Here is a 17,364-nt window from a genome sequence, read left to right as displayed (position 1 = left end):
CGCCCCCCTGCTCTGCATGTTTTAGATGTGCCTCTACTCCAGAACAGCTGATTCAAATGATTGGATGACAATCAAGTACTGCAGAAGCTTGTTAATCATCCAGAGATACAATTCAGGTGTGTGGCAGAAGGGAAATACCTAAACCTGCAGGACAGGGTGACGCTGAAGACCAGGATTGAGAAACACTGATTTACGCTTTTGCTATAATTTATTCATGGACCATGCCATGGTGATTCAGAAAGAAAAAGACAGAAATGCAGAGAACAAAAAAAGTAGAAAAGGAGCCACAGGACAATCTCCTCAAGGAAAACTGTACAGTGCTGTAGAAATTACATTACATTTTAATTTCCATAGTCACTTTGTTCCTTAACTCCACTGAGGAATCTTTTTTCCTCAGTGGGGTTAAGGAATGAACAGTAGGGTGGGAGGACCTCCATCAGCATCATGTTGTGGGTCTCAGCCATGTCCTGATGTTGGACTGATGGAAACTGGCAGATGTCCTCAGCCTCTTCTGACTCTTCTTCTGCTTTCCTCCCAACTATTTCCTCCTCAGCCTCACTCCTCTTCTTCTCTCTGGCTGTTCACTCTGCCCAGATACTTGTTCATCAGTTCTCAGACATGTAACATTGTGTTGTGTTCTGACTATATAGAGCATAATGTTGCCAACTGATGGTTCACAAGATGCACCTCCAATCTGTTTCAGAAAACTGGTTGATCGTTGGTTGAGCTAATGGTTCATACACTGACCTGTTAGAGAAACTCAGGACTCACTTGGGAGCAATTTACCAATTCAGGACAGATTTAGAAAATAATAGAATATAAATTAATTAATATATGATTCACATTATGACAACTTTAAGACTTATGCATGTTAAGACTTACACAATGAACTGATGCTATTTTGGAAGTTGAGAATTCAACACAGACACGTTGTTGTCCTGTTGTCCTCATTTTCTGTATACACCCTTTATCCTCCGGGTCAAAATGACCCGTCTTCAATAAACCCCCAATATAAGCAGCTTAATTGAATTTTAAACACCAAATTCTATCTTGTATATTGTCACTCACCACAAAATGTGTGAATACTTGACTTTTCCCTCTCCACTTGAATTTCTATAGCTTAAGAAAAAAAATGTGCAAAATGAGTTTCGAATGCATTTTTATTCATCACAGTGACTAATTTTCTTTTACTTTTCTCCAGTGAACAAGAGGATGTACAATACAAAAATATGAAAAATAACATAACCCATTCAACTAATTGGCACATGTAGGGCAGTATGCAAGTGCACAGCCTTTGCAGATATATTTCTTACACCTGCAGCACACAGTATGTGTTTTACAGTCTGAGGGCAGAACTGACATCTCTTCCTCTTACTTGGCTTAGCTGAGGAAGTGGCTGTGGTAGATGGATCCTCAGGTTGATCAGGAGCTGCTGCACTCTGAATAGCTTTCACAACTGCTGCTGAGGCTTCTGTGTGGGGGACATGCTTCCTTCTTTCAATGAGTGGAGTTACAAGTGCCTTTCCTAGCTGCTCCAGGAACACCCTCTTCTTGTTGTGCTTATGAGACATCCAGGTTGGGTTGATCTCTATCCAAATCACAAAGGCATTGTAGGAGGACACATCAATGATGTTGTGGAAGATGACCAGGGGCCAGCGGGCAGTCATTCTTCTGCAGCTATATGCTCCAATCACCTTATCTAGGTTGTCCACACCTCCTTTGTTTCGGTTTTATTCCAGGATGATGATTGGCTTCCTGTCCTCACGGTCACTAATGTCGCCGTCTTTGTGCAGTGTGCTCAGAAGAACTACATTCTTGTTTTTCTTTGGGAGGTAGGAAACTAGAGTGGTGGTGGGTGTGAAGGCAAACTTTGAGGAGAAGACCTCTCTCTCCTTTGACCCAAGCAGTGCAGGTGGGAGCTCAGGCTTGTTCTTTTGAACTGTACCAACCATGGTGATCTTCCTCTTCAGGAGCTGCTGTCCGAGTTCATAAGAGTTGAAGAAATTGTCACATGTCACATTGTGACCCCTCAGTCCCTCTGTCACATCAAGCACAACTCGCAACCCCTGGTTCTTCTCTGGGCATCCACTGGTTGACTTCCCAGTATAGACTTGCATTTTCCAAGCATAGCTTGATTCAGAAGCCACCCATGACTTGATCCCATATTTTGCTGGCTTGCTGGGCATATACTGCCGGAAAGGACAACAACCTTTGGACAAAAGACATTAGCATCAGTGATTAGTATCAGTGTCACAGAAAACAGTCAAAGAAATCAATAGTGAAAATCACTTTTATTACAAATATGAAAACAGATTACCTCTAAATGGAACCAGTTGCTCATCCACTGTTACATCAGGCTCTGGATTGTAGAGGTAGGGCAACCGCTCCACCCACTTGTCCCATACCTCTCTTATGGCTGCAAGTTTGTCTGTCATACGTCTTGCTGGTCTTGATTCACGGTCATCAAATCGCATCAGTCTTGAGTAGGTGTGAAAGAGTTTGACTGGCATTGTGGCTCGGAAAATTGGCCTTCCACTCTCTGCTCACTTCTGCTACTGATTGATCTGAGACACAACTAAAACTTTGTAACATTTTATGGTTTGTAAATAACTCTGTGACCTTGATTTCAACTCCATTTGCCTCACGGGTCATTTTGACCTGAAGACCATCTTTGTACCTTTTTTTGTACAGCTTACATGGAAATGAGAATAAAAGCAACACTGAACTTTTTCTATTGTCTGGGCCAATCTAGGAAAAGTCTTAAAATCTCAAGTTAAAAAAATTACATTTAGGGGATTTTTTGGGGGGGGGGGGGGTTTAACACAGTGGCGGGTCATTTTGACCCGAGGACAACAGGAGGGTTAACATATTTTGATCAAGACGATAAAAGCAAATTACAATTATAAAAGCATAGAAGTGTACATAACCAGCTACATGATGTACAAAAGCAAAACTTGCAAAACTAATTGTTTTGATGTGCAGAAGTGACACAGTAATTTGAAGATTGAACAGGTAGTTTTAAGAATTTCAATTCTGTTCTGAGAGATGCACCCAAACTGAGAAAAGCTGTAAAATATTAATATTTAAATTCTCTTATCTTCAAATCCTTCAACTGTCATGGACCCAGTGACTTTAGTGCAAGTATTTTGGGTGTGAGAGTCAAGAGGTCAAAGGAAAATATTAAATAATATCTCTGATGCCAAGCTTTATACTTCTAAGTATTACCAAAATATTGAAACAAAAGCTAACATGTTCTTCAGAGATTTAACTTGCATGCATGAACATTTCACACTCAAAGTAATTCAAATTAATTATTGAACCAAACTTGGAAAAAGTTGCTTCTGCCATTAACAATAACTTTAAGCACATGTAGTCTGAAGTAGACCAGAAATATAATCTATGCAGCCGTTCCTACAGAAACATTAATGGAAGTGTTGCATCTGTGAAGATTAAATGTTCCATATAGTAAAAATATCTAGCTGCAGTGCATGTACATAAACAGCATGGCTCAGAAACTACACATTTCTTTGTCAGTTGGTTAAAGTTAGCTAACTTCAGTTGAAACCGTGAAAGGGACTCACCTGTGATGTGTTGCCCTTCTCCTCCTGAACGTGCAAAAATAGCAGAAATTTGATTTCAAAGACAGTAGCAGCATCTTGACAAGGACCAGGCCTACTGGGCTCTCAGCACCCTAGTTAGCAACCTTAGTTAGCACAGTGACTTTACTGTGTTGAGTTCAGGACACCACTACAGGAACAGAGTTAAAAGAATCTTGCTGCTGATGCTGAAGGATCAAGCAGCAATGCAAACTAGATAATTATTTGTTTACATGACAAATAACAGTCTCCATTTACTGTAAACCCTACTATTTATCACAATAACAAAATGAAAAACTCTCTAGACCAGGGGTCCCCAAACTACGGCCTGCGTCATTTGGTCTGGCAATGCCGGATCTGGCCCGCCTCCTCATACCAGAGAGCATTCAGTGTATTTTTTCATATATTGTATTTTCTGGTTTGTGGATTTCTCTTCAACCACCAGGGGGCTCTTGAGCAGATGTTAAACTAACTTTCCCTCAAATATATACTAGTCAGTCCCAGTCACCGTTTCACTCACGGTTTTTTCCATTTCCATTCTGGGTAAAAATCTATCTAAAAGCGACCGCGAATGTGTCGTAGTCAGCAACCCCCCCCCCCCCCCCCCCCCCCCCCCGTCGACAGTTTCAAAGACAGAACAGCCCCCCCCCCCCCCCCCGCCGACAATAAGTTTCTAAGGTATCTTTCTCCAAAAACTAAGACCGGCCCCCGAGCAGAGAAAGGAACAGCTATGTGGCCCTCGCAGGAAAAAGTTTGGGGACCCCTGCTCTAGACTATTCTCTACTAATAGCACAATATTTAAAACCAAGTGTGGGATTTGTGAAACTTCAATGATGGGTGACTTTACAACTTGTATGATTTTGGATAACACTAGAATTGTTCTTTATTGAAGTTTCACAAATCAGATAAAGGTTTTACAAATCCCACACTTGGTTCTAAATATTCTGATATGAGTTGAGAATAATCTAGTCCAGATTTGAAGAGTCTAGGTGTTGTAGTTTTTTAGCTAGAGTAAATTAAAGATGCTGATTGCAGTGAAAAATTAGGTGGAATTGCCCTTTAGCCATTTCCCAAATTGGAAGCAGCAATTGGAAACCAACTTCAGCTTCATTCAAGCAAGAGGGGCTAACATACAGTTCTCTTAATGTTAATGATCAAATGCTCTCATAAATGATGGTGGCGTTGGCTGTAGGAGTTTGCTTTGCAATCGGTGGATCGCCAGATCGATGCCTGGTCTACTGCTGAGATTTCAGTTTGGTGTATTAAAGGCATTATTAAAAAAGAAACCAAAATATCACACCAGCATTCTGTTCTTTGTAAAAAATTATTTTGCAGTCTTGTTTACGCTTTTACATTGTAGATCTAAACATCAGCAAAATTTGTAATTTTGGCTGATTGCTACTGTTAAGTTTAGGGTAATTAACTGCTGGCAATATTACAATTTTTTAAGAACTTTACAATTACTTATATTTTTACACTATATTTCTGTATTTTCTACATTCGTGACTGTCACAATTATTTAGGATATATGTTTATTCAGTTATGATAATGCCATGTATTTTCTACGGCAGTATAATGCTGTGAATATTCTGGTCAGTAACTGCTGGCATTTTACAATTTTTTACCGTAAATTTACTGACTTTCTTTGCAGTTTCGACTTACGGTAGTTCCATGTAATTTCTACGGTAATGCAATGTTTTTGGATACGACGGTCAAAAACTGTTGGTTTTTTACAGTTTTTTACCGTAAATTTACTGACTTTTTTTACAGTGTAGTCTATCACAACAAGATGCATGCAGAAGGTTTTTTTTTTATATATAAGTAATGATAATCATGTAATTATTTATGGGCTTGTTGTTGATTAGTAAAAATCATTTGGATGAATAGATCTCTGAAGTGGATTTCATCAATAGGAGGGAAAGATGAAAATAAAGTTGGGAAAAATTCTAAGTTATTTAATGCCAGCAATGTTTCTACCTGTAGCAGCAACACTTTTAAATCTGAGTTATTCCTTTTTTCTTCTACTCTCATCTTTTTGTGCTAAGTGCGTGTGTGTGTGCGCGTGTGCAGGCGTGTGTGTGTGTGTGTCTTACAGCACAGCACAGTTGTCAGTCTCTTGAACCAATCGTACATCTTTAGGGAGGAATTACGGAGGGAGCAGAAATTCATCAGGGTTGCACTCAAGAGCGTTCGAGCGAAATGTCAGGTCTGAGCAAACAACGCAGCTCTTCTTTCATCAGTTAAGACGCAAATGCTGAAGCTGGCGCAGAATGAAATTAGAGCGATGGTTCACCCAGAAGGAATCAACTCTTTTTCTCCAGCCGCCTTCACCCCTGCCTTATGATGCACATATATTTGGTTCCTATTTCTAAGTGAATCTGTTAAAACGGTGATGAAGTAAGGCTGAATTTGAGAAGAAGTCTCACCGCACACCTGCCGCAAACAGCTTTCTGTGCACTTTGGAAAGCCGAGGCTCTGGGGCAAAGAAAACATGTCTGCAGAAGAGGATGAAAGATTCAGTAAAAAGGTTGACCAACCACATTTCTCAGCAGCAAGAGTGGACATGAGAGGCCATGTTTTTATCTTTAGAATTACAAACATTACCATAAAATTATTATTATCATAGTATCATTAACGTTGTCATCATTATCTTCATCTTCAACATGTTCCAGGTGACTTTAAGGAAAGTGGACATCATTGAAGGTTTTGTTAAACAATCCAATTTAGCCTATTTTGTTTAGAGAAAGGGAGTCATAATGGTTTATGTTTTGCCTAAATGCAAACCTGCAATAAATTAGGTGCAACGCTGCTCGAGTCCTGTGTGAATGCAAAGTTAGAACATTTTGAAAACAACGTACATTTTTAAATCTCGGTCTTGTGACTAAATCTCCTTTAAGCTTAATTTTTCTTAATTTCATATTTCTGAAATAAAATTATTTTGAAAGTTGAAAAATAGTTATGTCCTAACTTTAAAAATTCATGTAGTTTTATTTTAATTTTAAGTTGTTAAATCAGACAATATATATATATTTTATGTTAGTGTCTTTTCTAAACTAGATGTTGTAATAATCTATTATAATAACAATGCTTTTTTTTTTTTTTTTTTACAAATGACAGATGTTTTTGTGAATTTTGTAATCATAAAAAAACATTTTGAGGTAATCTTATATGTAAAATGTGCCATTTAAATAAACACTTCCTCTTTTACTGTTAAAAATCATTTAGGTGGTAATGGCAAGTAGTAAGTGTATATTAAATCAATACTAATACATTTTATTAGTGCCGAATCCTATTTAGAGTTCCAACCTGAAATTTCTTAAATTTCTTTGAAACTAGTTCAGTGAGTTATATTTAGAAAACCAAACACGTTAAGATAGTATTTTATCCAGTTTATAAAGTGAGCCAGGTGTAAATTTTTTTTGGCCTATTAAAATAAGCAATATAGGGCAAAAAAATTAGGTTAGTAGTAGGTGGAGAAAATGCATCATCTAGGTTAGTTCGGAATTATAATATGAACAATTATCATAAGGGCTGGTCCTTCTGCTATTCAGCTCCATGAAATATTGTTGTGTGCACATAGAGACCAATATATCAGAACAAAAGAGCTGGGAGTCACTTGCTGAAAGAAGTCGAATGAATGAAAAAAATCTCAGACTCTGAGGTCATCCAAAGTAATGGAGCATCTTTCGTTTCTGGAGCTACTGACCGGGTCAGTGTTGTCCCGAGGCAAGACAAGGGTCAGGAGGTGAGAGTTGAACTCTGGTGTGACTGCATACATTTGCTTGGCCTTGCAGCCCCCTGCATGTGTCCAAAAAAACAATATGTGACCAGAATCATTCATTAAATAACCTGGAAAAGTTTAAAATAAATCTTTTATTCATTTTACGCCAGTTTATTCCAAACCAGTCTCCACTACTCTCTTGTGATTCATTTAGGATTTAGCAGCAATAATATCCAGTGCAAAGACGCTAATTGAAAGCTAATCAAAATATACCCTCGCAGAGAATTAATGTGGATGACGGCTCATAGCTTGATATTATGAAAGACATTAACATGAATGAAACGAATTGTGAAAGCAGGAGCACAACAGTGTTTAAGGACCGTGTTTACAGTCATTTACTTTGCATGAGATGAGATGTGAATCTGGGAGGAGTATTGAGCTGCGGGAAGTACTGGTAGCAGTGCAGTTTATTGGTCGATCCGCAAACCAGCAGTGGCATTCTTTTTTTTATTATTTTTATTGTCTGTTTCTCCCGCATGAGCTTTCAAGTCCAAATTATCATTTTCTGATGCATGTGCAGAGGCGATAAAGAGCGGAACAGCTCCCGATCGGGACGTTCTGCGCGTTCCATTAACATGCAGTTACAGATGCGTGCAAAAGCTCCCTAGATTAGAGCCTCCAATGAATGGATCACAATGGATCGATACGTTAATACTGAGTGCGGTCGATAAATCTCTCCTCCAATTATTGCATTTTAATCTTGCGTGGACGCAGGATAATGAAAATATTAAACAGCAAAAACAAGTTTTGCGAGTCTAACACAGTACACAGGTAAATTATCTGCAAACAAACAAACAAACAAACACATATATACAAACAAACAAACAATATATATTGTTTGTTTGTTTGTTTGCAAACAAACAAACAAACAAACAAACAAACATATATATATATATATATATATATATATATATATATATATATATAATGCTTGCATCTATACGAAAAACCTGGTTCCTGCAGATTAAAACAGGCCATGCTCGAGTAAAAACAACTCCTGGTAAATGGTCCAAAATAATCAAATAGCCTCCCAAGGATTTCCACGGTCAATTAAAGAAGTTTGTATCTTCGTTTACATTGTGAACACTGGAGCGCAATGGAATGGCATTCATTTTAATATTCAAATCAGAGTTTCAAGTCTAAAGCCGGGGCGAATGACAAATGGTTTTCACCCGTTCTTGCGTGGAGGGAGCCTGCCATCGCGCTTCTCGTGAGTGCAGCATCCATCGTGGTAAACAAATAAAGGTGACGCCTGATTGCAAACGATGCAAACACGAATCAAAACATCTGCTGGCTGGCTGGAGCCGTCGCTCTCTAACGCTCGGGTACGGTTCAGAAGTTCAGGGACAGGTGCAGTTGTCCTGGCCGGGCCCGTCCTGCAGAGGAAGCCGGGCGTCCGATATCAGCCCGTCCCGCCGCAGTTTCTTCTGCTTCATGCGTCTGTTTTGGAACCAAACTTTCACCTGCGTTTCACTGAGCCGCAAGGTGCCGGCCACCTCCACCCGCCTGGCCCGCGTCAGATACTTGTTGAAGTGAAACTCCTTCTCCAGCTCGGTCAGCTGCCGGGTGCTGAAGCTAGTCCTTGGGGCTCCGCTCACGGCATTGCGGTCAGCCGGGCTGCCAACCTCCTCCACGCAGAGGCCCTCACTGAAGCCACTACAGGCCATGTGCATCCTGCCTGGGAACAGAGGGCATTAAAACGGTCGTCAGCACGATCAATGAGGGGAAACACAAAAGAAGCAGAAAAAAAATAATAATAAATTATGCATGCACACACTTGAAAAGTGGAAATAAATACTTTTAAAACTTCACTAAAATGAATGAAAATCTAAAAACAATAATAAAAAATACAACTTAATTCTTTGGGAATAGTAAACATCGAATAAATAATCAAAGGATTAACTGATAGTGGGTGGTGGTGGGGGCAGCTTTCAACAGGCTTTAGATTATATGAAACTGATTTGCGGCGCTGGCTCAGAGCCAGCTTGTTTCCACACTTTGAGCCATAATTCTGTCTGTATGACAAAGATGTATTTCAGAGAACTATCAACTTTAAACACAGCCCACAGGCAAATCACAAACTATTTCTGAGGCCGTAAAAACACGTGATAAGAAACTTGCAAAGCGAAAGGAACAGTAAGAGAAAGATCAGAGTCGGAGGGTTCACAAGTGAAGTTTGAAAATCCGAGAACTTTGAATGGACAGTGCTGTTTACTGCAAGGCTATTAGCATTATATATTAATAGATCATCCCATTGTGCAGGAAAGCTGCACTGCATTGGAAGTTGGGTGATTCACATAACTGTGTTGCATTAACAGTCCATTAACTGTATTCATCTGAATCATTTGTTATTTGCCTTTGGGTGATTTTTTTTCTGTGTCAATGACAGTTTAACAGTTTACAAATCCGCTCAAATGCTGCATAATGACAAATGCCCCCTTTTTTGTGTCCTCTGAGGTTTCTGGGTTACACATTAAAGTATCATCTGTGCTACTTATCTGCAATGAATGACAAGGACCGCAGCTATATCTTGATTTTTCACCGCTGACACTGTGACTTGTCGTCAGTGTGTCTTTTGCCTCTGAGAAAATGCTGCTGCTGCATAATGGAGCCAGGTGTGGAGTAATTCCTCCCACCACATTTCATTGAGGGGAAGGTTAACAGGCCTCCAGCCACTTGCAATAGCACAGCAGATGGAAAGGTCAGTTATGGGATAAATGTCAACATCTGTGTTTTAAAAAAAAAACAACCCAAAAAACCGAATGGGATGATAACCAAGTTGCACTAGGAGGCAGTGAGCGCGAGTGACCGATACACAGACGCCGTTAGTAATTAAGAGCCTAAACTTTCAAAAGTGCAAATCGCATGCACATTCTGATTAATGGCTGCAAAGATAATAGAATTTATGCCAGCCAGAAGGCATAAAAGAATCAAACTAAATATTTGAGGAATGACTTGCATGCTTAAAAATAGCCAACCAGCAAAGAGAATGGAAGGTCCCTTCTCAAGCTAAGGAGAGCAAAAAAGAAAAGGGGGAGAGATCAATACACATTGCCTCAGTCATCTGGGCATCCAGCCCACAGTAATTCAGGTGCTGTCAAGGCATAATTGAAGAATGACGCACAGGGAGTATATACACCAAGCCAGGAGATCAGGTTACAGCAGGTCTGTGGAGACCTTTCAGCATGGAAGGATATATTCAAGACTATCTTTTGGTGCCAAAAACCGATGCAACCTCTAAAGGAAAGCACACTTTCACTAATGATTTTTTTACAAGTTACATGGCGGTGCTAATGAGCTACTCCTACAGATCAGCTCCATCAGAGAGATGCAGAAAGAGGGCAGAGATACCAGCAAAGCTACAAAAACAGTCGTCTTTTTTGTGTGGGTGTTTGACAGAAAATGATTTTTTTCCAAGTGCACAGACTTGGTGAAGAAGAGCAGCTCTTATGATGGAAGGATAGAGTGACTTTCAGGCCAGAACATGATCTGGTTGACAAATAAAATCATAAAGGTTTATTGTCAAAAATCAAATATTTGGGATATTCAAGTGGACATAAATCAAACTCAAGTTTTCTTTGTATACTAATTTTAGGATTGTATGACAATTTAACAGTGTTTAAATCACATGTTCTCCAAATTGAACTTTTAAAGACCCACATAGATGATCTTCAGATGATTTCCATAAATCAAGTTTCGATTTAAAGATGATCACTTTCTATATTTTCTCCTTCGTTGTCACAAGAGAGAAGCCAGTTGTCCAAAAGTGAGAGAAGTTTTGTTGAGGCTGTTTTTGATATTACCATGCTTTTGTTTAATAAGCTTATAAGCAACATTTATACTTCTACTTGTGACAATTGGGATCAAAAGTCACTGAAAACTTAATTTTGTGGGTTTTAGCCTAAAAAAACCCGCAAGTTATTGGTCAAGTTATATTTTTAATTAGCATGTGCACAGAAACATTTATATGTGATTTGAAGCACATTTTAAACACACCAAAATAAATATTTAAGTGTGTTTGAAGCAAAATTAGAACATTTACACTGTAATCAAGGCTTGTCAACTGTATAAGGAATCTACTCCCCCACTTTGGGCCCCCTGGTCAGCAGGGGTTCGCAAGAGAAAATAGATCTGAAAACAAAAACAGTGTAGTTCTGTAAATCTTTAAAATGTTTTACTTTTTTTTTTTTTTAAAGAATTACAATTTTTCAAAGTTTAAAATTGAAATTTATGTAGGGTTTTAACAAAAATGACAACCTTGATTGATGGGATTATGCCGAATAAAAACAATATTTGCAGATTTCCAGTAACTGTCATAATTCAATGTCCAGTTAAATAATTTCTGCTGAATTTACCTCTTTCGTATTTAGATTTCAGTGGTACTGCAAACTAATCAAAAAATAATAATAAATAGCTGGCACCACCACCTTCCTGACTTTGTGTTCATTATGTTGTTTTGACTCAGAGGCTAAAAGTTCAGCAATAAAAGATGCGTATCATATATTTAACAAAGATATTCACAAATGCATATTATAAAACTCCTAAAGTGATTTCTCATTTTAGTCTGTTGGAATAACGTTATAACATTTCAATTTGGACTTCCAAATTGAAATGTTATAATGTTATCAGTGCCATCCCAAGGCATAAGCAAGCAAAGCTTCAGTTTTGGGTTACCTAGGCCAGAAGGGGGCATCGACTCAATGTTTGTTCAAATCAAATGGGGTCAATGTTTTCGCTGGAGTTATTTTCTGTCTCAGAGGCAAAATGTTCTGAAAAACCAGGATTGTCACAGTTTTAATAAGGATGTTCCAAAAGTGAAAAATATTTAGATTAATATCAGTGAAAAGCTCAAAATGTAAAAAGCACACTATAATCAGAGCCAGCCCAAGGCATAAGCACTCTAAGATAAAATCTCAAGCCAGTATGGATTACTAAAGATGCTGCACCTCTAACACAAATAATAGACCTTTAAAATTACAATTTTCAGCATATAATTGTGGGAAAATTTTATAGAATTTAAAATTTTCACAATCTAAACTTTAAGCTTTACATTTCTTTAGTTTTTTTTTTTGTTGTTTAAATCAGGCACATATGCAAGTTCAGATCTTATTCAGGGAAACATTCCTAGTTTTAAGTTATTTACAATTCATAATGCTAGTTTAATTGTTGCTGCTGCTTGTGTCTGTTGTGTAGTAAGAGTCGGTGGTGGTTTCAAGTAATGAAACTGCAAACTAATTAATATATAACCAAAAAATGAGTATTTACTTCCTGACACATTTTTTTTTTTGCATATTACAGCCAGTAATAATTACATAAAATGTTTTGTGAATAAGATGCTAAATGACTAAAATCCCTTTTGATTTGTGTCAATTGGAAGTTGAAAGTTGTGAATTTTACACCACAATCAGAACTGGCGCAAAGCAAGAGCGAAGTAATCAATTGGGCACAAAATACAGATTCTGAAACTTAGTATTTGTACTTGTGTTTAAAAGAACATTAAACATTATTTAAAATTCTTTACAACATGGCATTTATGTGAATTTAAAGATTTACTATAACTGAAAAATGTTCAAGCAGGAGTCATGCTCAGAAAAATAATCCTAGTTTTGACATTCATTCTAACAGTCAGAATTTAATCTGACTAGTTTAGCATTTTCTGCAGTTTGATTCATGTTTTGTGCACATTGTGACTGCAAAGAAATTAATTAAGAAATAACAATTAATGCCCTCTTTCTGACTCTTCTTGGTCTTCATTGAAATGATCTACTTCCAATAACTGCAGCATAGATCAAATGATTAGTGTACCTTTTAATAGATATTGTAAATTGAGACCCACAATTTAAAATCTGCTTCGGGGCCCATAAAATCTTGGTCCGACTCTATCCATAGTAATTCATGAAGTCCAACATCAACTGCTTTACTCCCTAAGTTATAAATTTAGAGCTCGCAACAAAGATTACGATTAGATACGTTTTGCGGTTGTTTTTATTTTTTTATTATTTCAAATGTAAATGTTATGCATTTCTTTTCAGAAGAGTTCTAAAGTTCTTTGCTGAGCATCAGGGTTGCAGCAGAAAGAGACCACCACTGGTGTAAATATCCCTTCAAGGTAAAATTTATAACACCCCAACCCAGGTACAGTGTCCAGTCAGTCAAGTGACACTATTGATCAGGTGAATGATCTATATGAGATCCCATCACTCACACAAATTTCAGGCATTTCTTCACATTAGTACCTGATTGGATATTTCTAAGGCCAGGGTGGGGGGGGGGGGATATATGTATTCTTCTTCGGGCTCTCTGCCCAGAACTCATCAGTCAATGAAATGATGATCTGTGACAGCAATTATGTTAAAAAGGTGGACACATGTAAAGGTGCTTCAAACTGAAATCAATACACAAGGGCTTTCATTATAAACAGACAACTAATCAATACTTGGGGAGCAATCCAGCTTACAAGAGTAAGTTTTACTCAACTTCCTGTGAATCTGGACAGGCAGTGGTGTGTTGCATTATTCAAAGTCTGCTGGTTAGTAAGAGCCGGGGTAAATAATTTATCACCTTCTCTGGGCTGAATGTACACTGTGGCTGAGCAGGCCCTTTCTCTGTCTCTCGCCCTCCCTCTTTCTGTACAGTCTGCTGCGTGGAGCAGGAGGTGGAGCAAAGCAATGAATAACCTCACATGCAACCGTTAAGGAAATCGTAACTGACTAACCATGCGCATATTCAAATGCATCCTGAACAGTTACTGCTGGCACTTTGAACGTGTTAGTTTTCATTTTTTGTTGTCGTTGTTTTCGAGAGAAATTCGTTTGGGTGCGTCACGTCAGACGTGCCTCGCGCTTTTTATTTCAGGATTAAAACTTTAGCAAAATGTTCTCAACTACCAGTGAAAGTTGTCATATGTATGGGAGAATGAAACTATAAACGCGCGCAGTGATCTCTTAGAAAAAACTTACTTGTTCGATGTTGACTTCTTTTCACCCTCATCCACTCAAAAGTTTTGCTCCTGTTGTCCATAGCAGCTCCACTACAGTCCAAACTTCCCACCGCGGCTCCAGAGTTAAAAGAGGAGCCAAGTTCTTCTGCAAGTGACCCAAAGTAGCAGTGATGCGTCTCGGCGATCGACCCCTTTGCCACGCACCTCCAGGTGACGCGGGAGGAGTGCGGGGAGGCCGGTGTAGGGAGGCTCTCTGGCGCCCCACATTGTGGTGGGAGAAGAAGGGGGGGAGCGCTGCTGTCCAAAGGGGCGCACAGAGGCAAATAAAATCCAGGAGCTGCGTCCACCTCGAGTTCAGGATTAGACCTGCCGCCCGGGTCCAGCACCGTGACCTCTTTTGCAAAGAGCCGAGGGCTGCTTTCCCCTCCTGATAGGATGTCATTATCACCTTTCCCCTGCATAATCATTGGACGGGAGTGCAGTTCATGCCCGGCCTCTCTTGCATCCAGAGCCACACGGTCAGGCGGCTGGACGGGGCGTGCAGGGAGCGAGGACATTCCTCAGAGGAGAACCATGCAGTCCCCCCTGATTGATGGAGATGACGTGCCCTCTCATTCTCGGCCAATAGCCGGACATCTCTGTCATCAGGGGAAGACTACGCTGAAACCGGCCGAGCGAGCAGAAAGCTGCGCACGACCTGAAAGGACAATAAGCGAACACGAAGGGGCCTTCACAAACCCCTCACCTGTCCGGACAGGTAGGAGGTGACGCCATCAACAGTCAGCATTCAGATCAAGTTGTGCTTCAGACCAAATCTTTGTAGAAAAAAAAAGGAGAAGATTATCTATCAAGGCAACAATAATAAAAAAAAAAGCCGTTTCCCCCCTCAAAGCTAAATTAGCATGATATAAGACCACATTGAAGCTGCTAATGGATTATGTAAATGCGCTACCTCTTTTTGGAAAAAGAACAAAAAAGAAAGAACAAAAAAGGAAAAAAACGAAAGGAAAAAAAAACTATACGATGGCTCTGTTCGAAAAAATCTCCTGGGTGAAATGTGAAAGGAACATGTAATGGGTTCAGAGGTCAGGCAACTGGTATTTTAAAAGTTCAAGAGCAGCAAAATATTTATTTATGGAATTGTAATAATAATAATAATAATAATAATAATAATAATAATAATAATAATAATAATAATAAACACTTTCAACAGGGAATAATAAATAATTAAAGGCTTTCAGTGATAAAAAGTTTGGAACATCGCTGTATATTATATAAAAATAGGATCACTGGGCTGACATTAAATGTTAAAAATTAGTTAAAATATAATATAATATAATATAATATAATATAATATAATATAATATAATATAATATAATATAATATACAGTACATAAGGCATGATGAGCAGCTATTGGATGGAACAGAAATATCAGTGAAAGAGTTCCAAAGTGCAACCCTGACCTACTTTCAAGTCAGTATATATCAATCAATTGAATGGAAGTAACAATATTCCTAAAACATACAAAATATTTTTTTAGAAATATGCTAAAAGTGTATTTATATTAGTATTTAGAAAAAATATATATATTTTGAGCATTTTAAACATTTTGGAAGTTTTATTCCCCTCAACCATTCAACTTTTTAAAATGTTTGTTCATTAGCAGGTTTGATTTAACTTTGGCTGTTTTCAGCCATGCCTCGCATGACTGCTAAAAAGTAAGTTAACAAAAATCTTGCTTGTAATCTGTATGTATTGTTACGACTTATTCAATTCAGCCGTTCTTGAGATATATTTGCAAAGAAGTTCAAATGAACATGTTAAATATTCTACCTATAAATAAATAGTGTCAATTGTAAAATTAGAAATTGTAATCAATAATAATAATAATAATAATAATAATAATAATAATAATAATAATAATAATAATAATAATAATAATAATAATAATTCGGACCACTTTCAAATTTCCTATTTCGGAGCATTTTATCCAAAATTATTTAACCTCAGTCTTATTTTCTTTATATATATATATATATATATATATATATATGTACACACACACATTTTTTAAAATCTTTGAATATTTTCCATGTATTTTAAGTTCGTAGTAATTACAAAATAATTCAGCGTAATGAACAACTCCTAACCGCACTCTTACAACGCAGAAATATGGTCTCAGCTGTGGGAGTTAATGGGATTCTACAGGCAGCGATGTGCTGAATGACTGAGTGCAATATATCCCCCTCTCTCCGTGCATTTGCATGGCGCGCGGATCCATCTTCGTGTCAGCTCGGAGGTTACCCAGGGTTCACGCGCTCGCTTGTTTCTCTCCTCCGCACTCAATAAATAAATCTCTGCAGCTTTCTGTTTACCGCCTGAATATAAATTTGTTTGCAGTCGATCGAAGACCTGTGCGGAGGTATTAGAAATTGTATTTCTGTAATGGCTTTCAGCAGAGGGAGGAGGGGGTGGGAAGAGGTTACAGAAAGAGAGTGGGGGTAGGGGTGAGGGGGGGAGGGAGGGAGGGGAGGGAGGGGAAAAATAAAAACAAGTGCAAGCAACCTCTTTTTTTTCTACTTTAAAAAATGGCAGCAGCCTCATTCTGTTATGCCCCCTTTATGCCCCAGATTACATTTAAAACAACATGCTTATATCATAGTACAATAAAGGCAATCTATTTACATTCCTGTCACATATTTGTTTAGCAAATTTGAGGTTTTGTTTTACATAAGTAGCACATTTTGTTCAATAACACATCTTTAGCTGATATTTTGGAACTGCTTCCCACCAAAAGCAACTTATTGTCATTAAATTAATGCATTCTTTTTATTCTGCATGGAACAACCACTTAGGCAAACAATATTTCAAAAAATATATTTTTTGATCTTTACAGAAGGAATCTCCATCCTTATTACAGCGGCGCCTTTATAAGAGATGGCCAGGAGGGTGCTCACATGGCAACCATGTTGTGGCAGAACCGAAATTATAATAAAACAACATTTTTTGGACGTTTTTATATGTTGATCCAGCAGAACCTTTTTT

The 17,364-nt window shown here is 38.3% G+C and overlaps 1 protein-coding gene across 1 annotated transcript; it reads right to left on the bottom strand.

Moving 5' to 3' along the window:
* Window positions 1-8,244: 8,244 nt before the first annotated feature.
* Window positions 8,245-15,090, bottom strand: hoxc1a (homeobox C1a). The gene is made up of 2 exons (XM_032561925.1): window positions 14,337-15,090; window positions 8,245-9,055 (listed from the first exon to the last, which is right to left on the bottom strand). Exons 1-2 carry the CDS (start codon window positions 14,872-14,874, stop codon window positions 8,718-8,720), a joined length of 876 nt encoding a protein of 291 aa, XP_032417816.1. The 5' UTR covers window positions 14,875-15,090; the 3' UTR covers window positions 8,245-8,717.
* Between the last annotated feature and the right edge of the window lie 2,274 nt (window positions 15,091-17,364).

This window comes from Xiphophorus hellerii, chromosome 1 (genome assembly GCF_003331165.1).
Source record: "Xiphophorus hellerii strain 12219 chromosome 1, Xiphophorus_hellerii-4.1, whole genome shotgun sequence".
NCBI classification, from domain to species: Eukaryota; Metazoa; Chordata; class Actinopteri; order Cyprinodontiformes; family Poeciliidae; genus Xiphophorus; species Xiphophorus hellerii.
This window is presented reverse-complemented; position numbering and strand designations above follow the sequence as displayed.